Below are 13,433 nucleotides of genomic sequence, written 5' to 3'. Positions count from 1 at the left end.
AATCAGAGAAGGCTGTATACAGTATCTATACTAATATCATACAAAGTCAGACTATAAGACAAAGAATACATTCAGAGAAAAAGAAACATTTTATGGTAATAAAATACAAAAGAAATTATATACTAGCAAAACTGGTGGCTTAAAAATAAAGTGAGGCTTAGAAGAAAATTTAAAACCTTGATGCTTCCTTGATGCCTACATTAGAATAAAAACAGAAACAGAAGAAAATGATCCAAGACTCAAGAATCTACAAAAGCAACAACAATCATAACTGGAAAGTGAAAGTCGCTCAGTCGTGTCTGACTCTGTGACCCCATGGTCTATACAATCCATGGAATTCTGCAGGCCAGAATACTGGAGTGGGTAGCCTTTCCCTTCTCTAGGGGATCTTCCCAACCCAGGGATCAAACCCAGGTGCCCCGTGTTGCTTGCAGATTCTTTATCAGCTGAGCCACAAGGAAAGCCCAAGAAAACTGGAGTGGGTAGCCTATCCCTTCTCCAGGGGACCTTCCTGACCCAGGAATCAAACAGGGGTCTCCTGCATTGCAGGCAGACTGTTTACCAGCTGAGCTATCAGAGAAAATCATAACTGAAAAAGAGGAGTGAAAAGTGAATACAGAAATCAATTAATTAGAAAGCAAATACAAATCAAAAAAATCAATAGGGTCCATTAGTGATTCTCTTAAAAAGAACATTAACACAGATAATCTTCTAGCAAAAACAATTAAGAAAAAAGAGGGAACACAAATTAACAACACCAGTAACAAAAGGAGGAATATCATTATAGATCTTTCCAACATATAAAGATAAGAGATATGAACCAGTGTTATTCTAATTTGAAAATTTTTGTAAAGTGGGCCTAGTCCTTGAAAACGCATTACTTGTGAAACACAATTCACCGAAATCTGATACAAAAAAAAGAGAAAAATATGAGTAAACTTATATTTGTTAAATAAACAGAATCCGTATTATAAAACTTTCCTCTAAGAAAACTGCCAGCTACAAATGCTAGCACTTCCACAGAGCTCAGAAATGACTCCCACAACAGGATAAAGGAAGAGAGGGAGGGAAGGAATGAGGGCAGGAAGGAAATGTAACACAGAGGCTGTGGTGAATGTACGAGTTGACCTGCATCTTTCCAACCCTCCGCTCCTGCAATCCTTGCATCTTCATCCCCTCACCATTTTGCACTTCAGTACTGTAGTCCCTGGTGGCTCAGAAGATAATCAAGACTCTGCCTGCAATGCAGGAGACCCAGGTTTGATCCGTGGGTGAGAACGATCCCCTGGAGAAGGAAATGGCAACCCACTCCAGTATTCTTGCCTGGAGAATCCCATGGACAGAGGAGCTTGGTAGACTAGGGTCCATGGTGTCACAAAGAGTAGGACAGGACTGAAGCAACTTGGAACACTTGCACCAGAGTCCTTCTCAATTTGTTTAGCCCCTCATTGAAATCTCCTCCTTATTTCAAACAAGCTTCTCTACAGTCTTCTCTAGTCATTGTTTCTACTCTAGATTTCTCCTAAACACGGTACTCCACTTCCAACAATCTACTACTGAGGCTGAAATTTCTCTTCCATACCTGACTCCTAAGGTTAAGCAGAAGAGACTCCAAGAGTTTAATTTTGATTAAGATAATGAAAAGACAAGCTATTCTAATCTTATCTCTACTAAATCACCACCACTTAACTTCGCATCATTAAAACATGTCTGAAAATACAGAAAAGACAGACCAAGGGGAGGGAACTAGTGACAAAAAGAGAAATAGAAGGAACCTGGAACCATTCATAAAAATGTGAGAGCCTAAGTTAGAGTAATGGTAGTCAGGGAGTACAAACCACACGCAGTGTTTAAATATCAGAACATCCTCCAATTCTTTACTTTTAAGTGTATCTTAACTGGAATTAATATCAAGACATCAATCTTCTTAGGATGATAACATTTGGAGTTCTAATTTCACAGAAAGTTCAAACATCACACACTCCATTTTCATTCAGATGCTGATTTATCAAAATATGGTAGAGACACCTGTAGTGTTTCAACAAATTTATCTGCAGTTAGAACCATGATTAGGACATTGTGACGATGACAAAGGTTACTTGAGATGCCACAAGACATGTTTGCTTAAAGCAAAAGTTTCTAACTAAAATTTAAAAGCACCTTGAAAATAATTATTTTTAATAAGAATAATAAAGAGAATGGAAGAAAACTTTTTGAACAGATGAATAGATTTATGACATAGTGCTGTAATGGTTTCACAAATGCATACTTATCAAGCAGTTTTGTATGTCAGTCATACCTCAATAAAGTACCTTTTAAAAAGGAAAAGAATTGTTTTCTTAAGGGCTTCAACTAGAATCATCAAAGATCTGCTGAAGGTGAGATTAGAAAAGATCACTTTTCCAATGATCTTCCTCAACATAAACACCCAAGAGCTGATTGGCTGTGGCTGCTAAGGACCTACTGCAGATGTCCTCAGGGCTCCCTTGACCCATGATCACATCAGATGGGGTGATTCTTGCCTAAAACCAGCTCCCTACTTGAGGAAACTCACTGTGATAACCGACAATATCTTCCTCCAGTCCAGGTGCTCTGATGGGATTAATATCCTGGACATCCAATCCACAATTATAATAACAACTAGAAGCATCTCTGTCAAATACTGTGACCACCCACCCACACCCTAGTTTCACTGCTGTCTTTACTGCCTCCACCTTGGCACAGGTCAAACACATAGACAGCACTGAGCACTTCTTAGGAGCCACTTCAGGTCCTCTTAGCTTCACTGCCTCTTATACGTGATGCACTTCAGCTGCTGTGTTGTAAACTTCAAGCCTGCATTTTCCTGCTCCCTTAACATCCCTGCAAATGTGATGTGAGCTCCCCACTCGGTTGATCAGGTGCACCAGTGTGATGAGATTGTTTTCTGCCACAAGTTCCACTTCTGGCTTCCTCTGACTGTGACCTAGAGACATTTAAATGCACCAGTGAAATCCCTTCACACCTTTTCCTTGTGTAACTGCACCCTGACCTGGTATGGTCACTTGTCCACGGGTCTTCACATGCCATTTGGGGTCACGATTGCTTGATTGAGCCTTTTCTATTGTCACATCCTCCACATACCAACAAGGAGGAGTGTGACTCTTTTAGACCCTATGAGTATGATAAACTTTGTTGCCCACAACTCTTCTATGACCCCTCCCCCCACCATGTTGCCACACCCTAGTGACCATTACATCAAAGAAAACAGAACAATTACCATGATGAGACTATGTCACAGAAGTCGAACCCAGAAGCTGTATCTGTATGAAACTTTGGACCTCACCTTTCTGTCTCCTGTGACACATCACAAAGATCCTTTATCCAAGTATGCTCTAAAGGCTGTATCCATAATCTCAAGTCATTCTGGTAATAAGACAGAGGCTTTTCCTGCTAGAGATCCCCACACAGACCAGACAGGACTTACCTGAGCAGACTACTCCAGCATCCCGATCATGAGTATATCTATCATTACGATAGTCTTTAATATTAGAATGCTCACAGTCACTGACAGTTGACTCTGTCCCTTCACATGAAGTATACAAAAGCCAAATGGGACCAAGTCCTGGCCCAAAATAAGCCTTTCCAGGAAAACCAATGGCAGCTCCACACCCCAGCTGTCTGCACACTACAGATGCATCCTTCAAGCTCCACATGTGACCATACACTGTGCCCCATTCTCCTTGGTGCTTCACTTCCACTCTGCCCTCACAGCGATGGGCTCCATCCTTCAACCTCAGCTCCAGAGCTGCAAGAGAGACACGGACACAGGACACAGGAGAGATTTTAGGAGACCATGTAGTGGTGTATATTTAAAATATAAGCTCTCTGAGAAGTAAAAGAATGCATGGGATATAGTATTTCTTGACCTCTGTGGTATAAACATTCCCACCGTGGCCAACTCTAAGCTCCCAATGTGCCATCACTGAACCTGGAGCAGGAAGGGAGGCACCAGGTATTTCTCACGAGCCTGTAGAACCAGCTCCAGAGACACCACTGAGGACAGGCTTTCAGAGACTCTGGATGCTGCCCTCCCTGTAGATGTGCCCAAGGCTACTAGGACCCAGCTTCCCCATCAGTTATAGCTCGTGGCCCCGGATCCAGGGAGGAATTGTCCCTCTCCTTCCCTGCTCATAGGGAGCATCTCATCCAGCTCAGGAACAGAGGGCTGGGGTAACAGGTTCTGAAATGTCCTGACTATTCCTGCCGCCTGGTGTTCATGTCCTTGTGTAATCCACACTCGAATGTACCTAGTAACACACATCTAACAAATGGAATTTGACAAAAGTGATCAAATGTCACTTTAGCGATTAAGTTTTAAGATGACTCTGGTTTCTGCATTAAAAAGGAGTTCATTTGTAGGAACATTATAGATGGAGACATTACTAGTGTTCAGCAACATTTAAAATTCTCTTTTTATGAGCGTGTAGATATAGTAATACTTCCTTGCCTATTTGAAGTTAAGCATAACCATGTGATCTGGCTCATTCAACAAAGTGGCAGAACAAATGATGTCACTTCCACATAGAAACATTTAAGAGCCAGTATATTTTTCTACCACAGCGAATACTGCAGCCTTGTATCACAGTGGGATATAATACAGTGGTGGAGAATCCAACAACCTGAGTGCTTGAAGAATTATGATAGCAGAAGTCCTGCCAAAATGAACAGAACATGTTATATAAGGATAAATTTTGTTTTTTTACTGCACCATACCTAGCTTACTTTTACTAAAATGGAAAATAACAGCAGAAAATTGACAGAAAGAACAATACTAAGATAAAGACTAAGTATATAAAATTGAGAAACATCTATACTAACATCTAAAACCCCAAGAACAAAAAGAGATGTCAGGGTAGAGTAGACTGAAGCCTTAGATTTACTGAAAGAAAAAAATAAAATCGCCAATCTAAAATTCTACACTCAAAACCATTCTCTCAAAGAATAACAACCTCGAATGTGCCATTACCAAAATGCTGATGTAGGAGACAGCAGCCTCCATCCTATGAAAAAAGACCAAACTTAGACAGCGATCAGTAACAAAAACAGCTCCAGAAGATCTGAGTAGCCTAAGAAGTTTGACCATGCCAAGATTCTATCATTTTGGAGGCATCAGTACATCCTCCAAACCAGAATTACTCAGTGTCAAGGGTGCCAGGAGAGTTCCTCTCACCAGGAGGGTAAGAGCATGCTGAGTAACCAGTGTCCCTAGCCTTTGGGGGCACCATATGAAAGTCCTGGTTCAGGTTCACTTCACGCAGACCTGCAAAGCTGAGCCAGTCTTATAGAGATGGCTAGGCATAAGAAAGAAGAGCAAAGGACCAATAGAAACCACATGGCAGGAGAAATCACAGTTCACAGTGACCTGCTCTGCAGATAGATGCAGCAGATTTTACCCCTGAAAGAATTAATAACAGCACAGATGATGGTTTCCAGTAGTCATGAATGGATGTGAAAGTTGGACAGTAAATAAGGCTGAGCCCTGAAGAATCGATGCTTTCGAACTGTGGTGCTTGAGAAGACTCTTGAGAGTTCTTTGGACAGCAAGGAAATAGAACCAGTCAATCCTAAAGGAAATCAACCCTGAATATTTATTGAAAAGACTGATGCTGGAGCTGAAGCTCCAATCTTTGGCCACCTGGTGCAAAGAACTGACTCGTTGGAAAAGACCGTGATGCTGGGAAAGACTGAAGGACAAGGAGAAGAGCAGCACAGGATCAGATGGTTAGATAGCATCACCAACTCAATGGACATGAGTTTGAGCAATGAGCCATTGTTGGTCTTGGCCTTTGCTGCCTTCCTAGGCCTTCCCACAACCTGAGCACCTGCAACCATCAACTCCCCCACAGAGGCACCTGCAACAGGCCCCCAAAGCCAAATGCGTGCACACCATTGGCTCTGGCCACCACCACTGCTGGTCATGACCCTAGGCTCTGGAACCAGAGGCACTGCTGAGAACACTAACTATCACTCCAGTGACAGCAGACCCCCTGCAACACTTGCCAAACACCACACAGTTGTCAGTGCTGTGGACATCAGCAGCCTGAGCCAAACAGCCTCATGCCCTCCCGGACCCAGTGCCACCTTATGCCTCTGCACTTGGCACCCTGCAGTACATTCCAGTGTGCCGCTACCCAGAAGTGAAAGGCTTTCTCTACTGAAATCAGGGCATAGAGTCTGGCAGAGGGGACGGCTTTTTTAAATGTCCAGACATCTACAAGAGAATAAGACACCAAAGGAATACAGTAAACCTCTTGTAACCAGCTCAAATTAATGGAGATCCAAGAATTGCCTGACAAAGAATTCAAAATAATACTTCAAAAGATGCTCAGAGAGTTACAAGAGAATTCAAATATTTATTGATAACAGGAAAATAATACAAATAAAATAAGAGCAATAAAGACATATACTTTTTTAAAAAAAAGAACCAACCAGATATTTTGAAGCTGAATAATAAATGAATGGGTTTTCCAGGTGCTAGTGGTAAAGAACCCGTCTGCCAGTGCAGGAGATGTAAGAGACTCAGGTTCGATCCCTGGGTCTGGAAGATCCCCTGGAGGAGTACATAGCAACCCATTCCAGTATTCTTGCCTGGTGAATCCCATGGACAGAGGACCCTGGTGGGCTACAGTCCATGGGGTCACAAAGAGTCACACATGACGGATGTGATTTAGCATGAACACAATACAATGAGTAAACCGAAGAATTCAGTACAGAGATTCAACAGCAAAGGTGACCAAGGAAAAGAGAAAAAAAGAACCAATAAGTAAGAAGAAAGATCAGTTGAAAGTATCCAATTAGAGGAACAAAAAGAGAATGAAAAGAATATAGAAAGCAGTGGGAACTATGCACACCATAAAAAGAAACAATGTATCGAATGGAGTCACAGGAGAAGTGAAGGAGAAAAGAAATAATGGCTGAGGACTTCCCTGGTGGTGAAGTGGTAAGAATACCCCTGCCAATGCAGGGGACATGAGTTCAATCCCTGGTCCAGGAAGACTCCACATGCCACAGGCTAAGCTGGTGTGCCTCAGCTGCTGAAACCTGTGCACCTAGAGCTTGTGTTCTGCACCAAGAGAAGCCACCACAATGAGAAGTCTATGCACTGCAGCGAGGAGCAACCCCTGCTTACCGCAGCTAGAGAAAGCCCGCATGCAGCAAGGAGACCTAGCAAAGAAAGAAAGAAAGACTGAGAATTTCCCAAACCTGGGGGAAATCTGGACATGTAAGTTCAAGAAGCTGATAAGTAACCCCAAAATTTCAATACAAAACAACCTTCTCCAAGACGCACAGAGTAAACCATCCAAAAACAAAGACAAAGAGAAAATTCTAAGTCTAAAGAGAAGAAAAAAATTCTGTCACCCAAGAGGACTCCCATAAGGAGATCGGCATATTTGTCCAAAGAAACCTTGCAGACCATGAAGAAGGATTGAAAACATATTCCACTCTCACTCAGGGGAAAGCAGCTCCCAGGGAGGGACAGGAGAGGGCACGAGAGAAAGTGCTCCCTAAAGAGTCACAGCAGATCCTGGGAGGGGAAAGGACCATCCCAGGTCCCCAGCACATCAGGAAATGAGTCACAGGGACCAGGGCAGGGACTTGGGAACTTATACACCTGAGGCTATGCATCAACTGATCTCTACAGACAAGCGGTCCCCTCTCCTGGATGCAGGCTTCTCTGGTCCCTAATGACACCTGGTGGGAACAGGCGAGGCCAGCAGACAGAACCTCTCACAGAGCCCAGTGCTGGGCAGACACGTCAACAAGCAGAGGGGAGCCCGGGGTATGGGGGAGAGGAGCCAGAGAGAGGCAGGCAGGTGCACTCTTATCTCTGATCCAGTTACAAGGAGTGGCCGTGACACCCAGCCCTGTGGACACCCTGTGTGCTTCACAGGCCAATGGACTCAATCCATGCTCAGCAGCCCCGTTCCTCTCACGCAGACAGGCTCCATCCCCCTTACACACACAGCCTCACACACTCCCACATACACACACATATTCTCACACAAAGACACACAATCTCCCACGCTACTCAAACACTCCTCACACACCCTCACTCACCCTCACATACTCCTCACACACCCTCATACACCACTCACACACTCCTCACATACTCCACACACACACATACACACTCTTCACACCCTCACACACACAAATACATAAACTCACACACACATACACCCTCACACACTCCTCACACATTCACACACACACACTCCTCATACCCTCACACACACACACCCTCACACACTCCTCACCTGCACACATACACACACAAACACAACCACAGAGCCTACGGAGAACAGACACAGGAAACACGGGGACCCAGGGGCAGTGCTCACACACCAGGCACGTGGAGCATGTGGGAACAGCCCAGAGTCCCAGCTGGATCAGTTGCTGGAACTTGCACACACTGGGAGCCGCTGGGACCCTAGAAGCTCCCTGAGGACAAGGGAGACAGCAGAGGGGAATCAGGCTGACCCAGCTCGGTCCAGACCAAAACTCACTGCTCTGTAAAATCTGCCACGATGATCAGTGGACCCCCCACAGGAGATGGACCAGTATTCACAGCCGGAGCACTTCCTTTTTGGTGAAAAACACTAAGACTGCAGCTCCACAACTCCAGACACCTTTCCCTTCATCAAGGACTGCACTCCCTGCTGTGGACCCAGGACAGAGGGGCAGCTCTTACCTTGACCACCCACCACGGTGCCGAGGAGGAGGACACAGAGTCCCCGCAGGGAGAGGTGTCTGCCCAGAGCCATCCTGACCCCACGTCCTCAAGGTCACAGTCCCAGCTGCAGGATCAGTCTGTGAGGAGGTGTCAGGGTGCCGACCGGGGTCTATATAGAATACCCCTTACACCCTCCCTCCTGGGAGCCAATAGCGACACCTTTTACCATTTTAGGCACTATCGGAGGCTGCATCTGCCACTTTCTGAAGCTCAGACACCAATGAGCTTCTGCATCTTCAACATCTCCTTATATGAGCAAGACGGTCCTTTGACCTCCTGCTTCCGTGGTCCTGAGAGCCGGGCCCCATAATCAGGACTGGCGTAGAAAACTATGAGTACCTTTCTTTCCTCTGATCACCCTGGCTGATCCCCAAGGACTGTGAGATTTTACAGAGTCAGGTTGTGGAATCGATTAGCCCACAGGGAATAACTCTAGTGGAATCAAGCACTGATCTTCCAAGTACTGAGCTCAAGGTGGAAGCCAAGTACTAGAAGAAGGTTTGAAATACAAGAATATTTGTCAGGCCAGAAGAAAATGAGGACAAGGATTGCAGGAATTCACAGGTGACCATGGAGAGGGTGAGGTGGAAACCATTAAGTTGAGGGGATGAGTCTCCAGGTCTTTTTTCTCTTCTCAGAATGATCTGGAGACTGGGTCCTGGAGAAGGTGTATTTATGCTCAGTTGTGTCCTACTCTTTGTGACCCCTGGGATGTAACCCACCAGGCTCCTCTGTCCATAGGCTTTCCCAAGCAAGAATACTAGAGTGGGTTGCCATTTCCTTCTCGAGGGGTTCCTCTAGACCCAAGGATCAAATCCACATCTCCTGTGTCTCCTGCATTGACAGGGAGGTTCTTTATTGCTGAACCACCTGGGAAGCCCTATAAGGGATTTTCACACATGCTAAATCACTTTCCCTTTATTGCATTTCATTTTATGTGAAATACCCCTTTCACCTAGTCAACAAATGATGCTTCAGGAGAGAAAGAGATTGCTGTTACAGGAAACAAAGAGAAAGTAGTAGTCATCATTCAACCCTAGCCCTCCAAAATAGGAGTAGGGATCTCTAGAAGAAAATATGTAGCTTAGAAAGATTAACATTTTCTAAACTTCACGATTTCCCCCTTTGGAAAGGGAGAGTTTGCTTTGATAGGATTCAGAACCCACCTGTATTATTAGCCATAACTAAAGAAGATGCAAAATATTATTTAAGGGAACTGCCCCCAGACAGAAGGATAAATAGAAAGTATTCTGCTGCACAGTGGCTGCAGGCAAGGGGCAAAGAAGAGGCAAATGAAGCAAAAAAGAGAAGAGGGTTCATTCATTCTGAGTTCAAGAGGAAAGCTGGCGGCAAGAATGGAATTCCAGGTGGATTGAGGGCACAGAGCCAAGCAGGAGGGACTGATGTCCAGTGTGGCCATTGCTGCCTTGTTGTCTCCCACTGATCAGAGAAGCCCCCAGATGCTCTCCAGAAAGTAGCCCAGGGATGCGTATAGAGACTGAGAAGGGCAGTAAGGATGCAAGACAGAGCTCCCCCATCGAAAGTCAAGGTCACTAACATACTGCCCTCATTCCTCATACTCCCTCAGGCTCAAGATTCCCATGATACACCTTCTGGTCCACACAAACCCACCGTGAGGCCCCCTCACCCTGACTCTCATCATTTCAGCACAAACTTGGGAAGGACTCATCTGGGACACAAACGCCCCAGAGTCCCCACCAGAGCTCAAAGATGGTGTCACACCCTTCCCCACCCACACACGAAGGTCTTAATGAAGCCAACACGGAGGGAAGCTGTGGACCAGTCCACAGGCCTGTCACATCCCCCACTGGAAGGACCCCTCATCCCGGTCAGCAGACACAGCTTCTCTGTCCTGCCATACCCATCCTTCCTACTTGAGACTCAGGTAAATGAAAAGGGAGAAAAGTCAATTGAACACATGCTTTTCTCCCTCTAAATATGTTAATATTAACCTGTTATTTTATAACACTTACTTTTCCTGTGTTCCTCTGACTTCCAAGCCCCCATCTGTACATGAACCCCATCTCCTTCTGGATGCTTAACGCAGTAGTGATAATAACCGATTATAAATGTCAGAACCAGAATATAAACTCAGGTGCTGGAGTAGGAACAGGATCTGCTCAGTCACTAGAGTAGATGCTCTACTCCCCCTGGGACCCAGAGTCACCATTCCTTACCCAGTTATGGACTCCACTCCACAGCATCACCAGAAACCACCAGACAAACACCTAGAACACAGGACGTGCTTCCTGGAGTCCAGTCATCCCTCCCACAGCATGACACAGGGATGCATTTAGTGAACCAGGTACACATGATCTTACCTCAGGATTGAGACCTCGTAGGTAACATACTGTTAGGGACTCCATACCCTGTTATAAGGATGGAGTGGGCTGGAAGGAGGGGCTAAGCCAGGGCTGGCAGGCTGTGCCCAGGCAGCACCCTCTACCCCAGAGCTGGGGATACAGGGTCAGCATGAACCAACTCACCCTCTGATGAAGGTTCATCTTCTCTGACACATAAGGAAATCTCAGTGTCCCATCTCATCCAAGATTTGAAGGAGGGAAGCTTTAGGGAGGACACTAACCCAGCTGTGTCCACGTGAACTTCAGGGGTCAGGAGAACAGGCTCAGGAACCAGTCTGCCCTGGCTTGACTCAGAGCTCAGCCACATACCATGTGTGTGACCTTGAACAGGATCCTTACACTCTCTGTATAGTGGCTTTGTCTGTAAAAGAAGAGTTATACTTGTGTATAGATGACAGAGTTTTGGTTAGAATTAAATGAGTTGGCATTAGTAAGAGATATAACTAGTCAACAGTAGTACATCATCTTTGCAGAGAAGCAATATTAGGGCCCCTCTGTCCATCCCATCCCAGGAACCCCAGGACTCCAGAACAGGAATTCAATTCTGTTACCTGGAGCCTTGACTGGAGCTGTCAGAACTCTCCCAGGAACCACATGCTCTGACGGTGATTGGGGCCAGAGTTGTGAGTCTTCCACACATCGCCCCTTCTCTCTGTGCCCCAGAGAGAGGTTCTACTGCTCATGAACCTCGACCTTACCAACTGTGAACCTCATGAATTAAGTTGTTTACTTACTAATTTTACTTTATAAATGGACCTGGTAAAGTTCTGTGTCTAATTCACCTCCTTATCCCCAATGTCTGCTAATTAAAAATCCTAAAAGATGTCTCTTGTATACCTGAATGAATGGATGTCAGCCAGGTATTTCACACAAATCATTTCAATCAAAAGAAATCTTTTGAGATATAATTTAACTTGATATGAAGACTTAACAGCACAATGCAAGTTGTGTCAATTGTTGTAATATTTCAATATGATTAAATGATATAAGCTATGTATGGTTCACTTCTACACTTTTCTGCAATGAATGCAGTCAATTGCAATACCAGAAACAAGGCTAGCCCCATTCCAAGAGCAGTGCTGAGAGAGCCAGTTCTAAACAAAAATGCTGCATCTTTGTATATCCGAAGATAAGAAGACAGACCTCAGCACACTGACAGGTGAACACCATGAAGCCTCCTGGTCTGGTCTTAATCAGATATGGCCATGTGGTCCAGATGTTTATATACTTATCTTTTGGCATATTTTCAGTTCAAACCACACATAACTGTAACAGGAAGAAATTCTGTTATAAAAAAATTTAGTTTAACAGCTTCTGCATTGAATTAGAAGTACAGAAGTAAAGAGCAGGAAGAATCCTATTATTTAACTTAGACTGTTTATTTCATCTTATGGATTGTAAAGCAATACAATATGTACAGTTATTATGCCCAAATCACCATGAAAATATGGAGGTTTCAGAGGTTAAGCAATCTTTTTGCTGGGAAAATTTATAATTAAATATCCTTGGTAGAGGGACATTTTCAGGAGCAATCAGAGTGACTAATATACAAAATATTTTTGGATTAAAAAATAATTGTACAACTTTAAAAGGAAAGAATTAATTGATTTGTTACACCAAAGTTTTGGAGACCCACCTCACCATCTGTGTTCCTTATATGGATGAGACCAAGGTTGGCAAAGGCTTCTTTACTAAAGACCACTTCATCACAAGGGCATGTGATGAGCTTGGTCATGAGCTGGCTGAGGTCCTGCCCATCATCTCTCTTCAGCCCTTTACAGTCTATAACCAGCAACATCTAACAGAGAGCGTGGCACTGAATTGGCCTCATTCATTCCTCCATAGTGCAGCTTCAGATATCCAGAGACCAGAGCAATCAAAGCTACTAAATCAAAGACAAGCAGATTCTAAGTGGAGAGCATGCAGACCAAAGACACTTCCCCACTGCTGTTGGGAAGTAAGAAACCCTCCCACCCCAGACACCATCTGGGGGAGGAGAGACAAGAAGATGTCTCCTTAAATACAGGAAAACCAGTCTCAGCAGGGAGCTTCAACTAGAGTTGACAAGATAATTATTACCATAAACCCGAGCTAACTTGGGGACAAATTTTAAATGGGAGAGTCTGTGTTAACTTTGTGGAACTTTCAATCCATGCAAACACCACTTGCTACTGCAGAAGATGAAATCAGTTATTAAAATAGTGAATATTACACTTATGCATATTGAATTCTAGAGGGCACATTTTCAAGCCCACTACAGAAAGAAAATATGT

General features: G+C 44.4%; 1 protein-coding gene across 1 annotated transcript in view; it reads right to left on the bottom strand.

The window, feature by feature from the left end:
• Window positions 1-8,807, bottom strand: part of LOC129644180 (antigen WC1.1-like) — a 60,772-nt gene extending 51,965 nt beyond the window's left edge. Inside the window, exons 1-2 of the mRNA XM_055569670.1 lie at window positions 8,735-8,807; window positions 3,467-3,787 (exon numbers count right to left, since the gene is read on the bottom strand). Of these exons, the coding sequence (XP_055425645.1) occupies window positions 3,467-3,787; window positions 8,735-8,807 (394 nt within the window). The remainder of the gene's footprint in view (window positions 1-3,466; window positions 3,788-8,734) is intronic.
• Window positions 8,808-13,433: the final 4,626 nt, after the last annotated feature.

Source organism: Bubalus kerabau, chromosome 1, assembly GCF_029407905.1.
Source record: "Bubalus kerabau isolate K-KA32 ecotype Philippines breed swamp buffalo chromosome 1, PCC_UOA_SB_1v2, whole genome shotgun sequence".
Classification (NCBI taxonomy): domain Eukaryota; kingdom Metazoa; phylum Chordata; class Mammalia; order Artiodactyla; family Bovidae; genus Bubalus; species Bubalus kerabau.
Note: the sequence above shows the minus strand (reverse complement) of the source record. Positions and strands in the feature narration are given on the sequence as shown.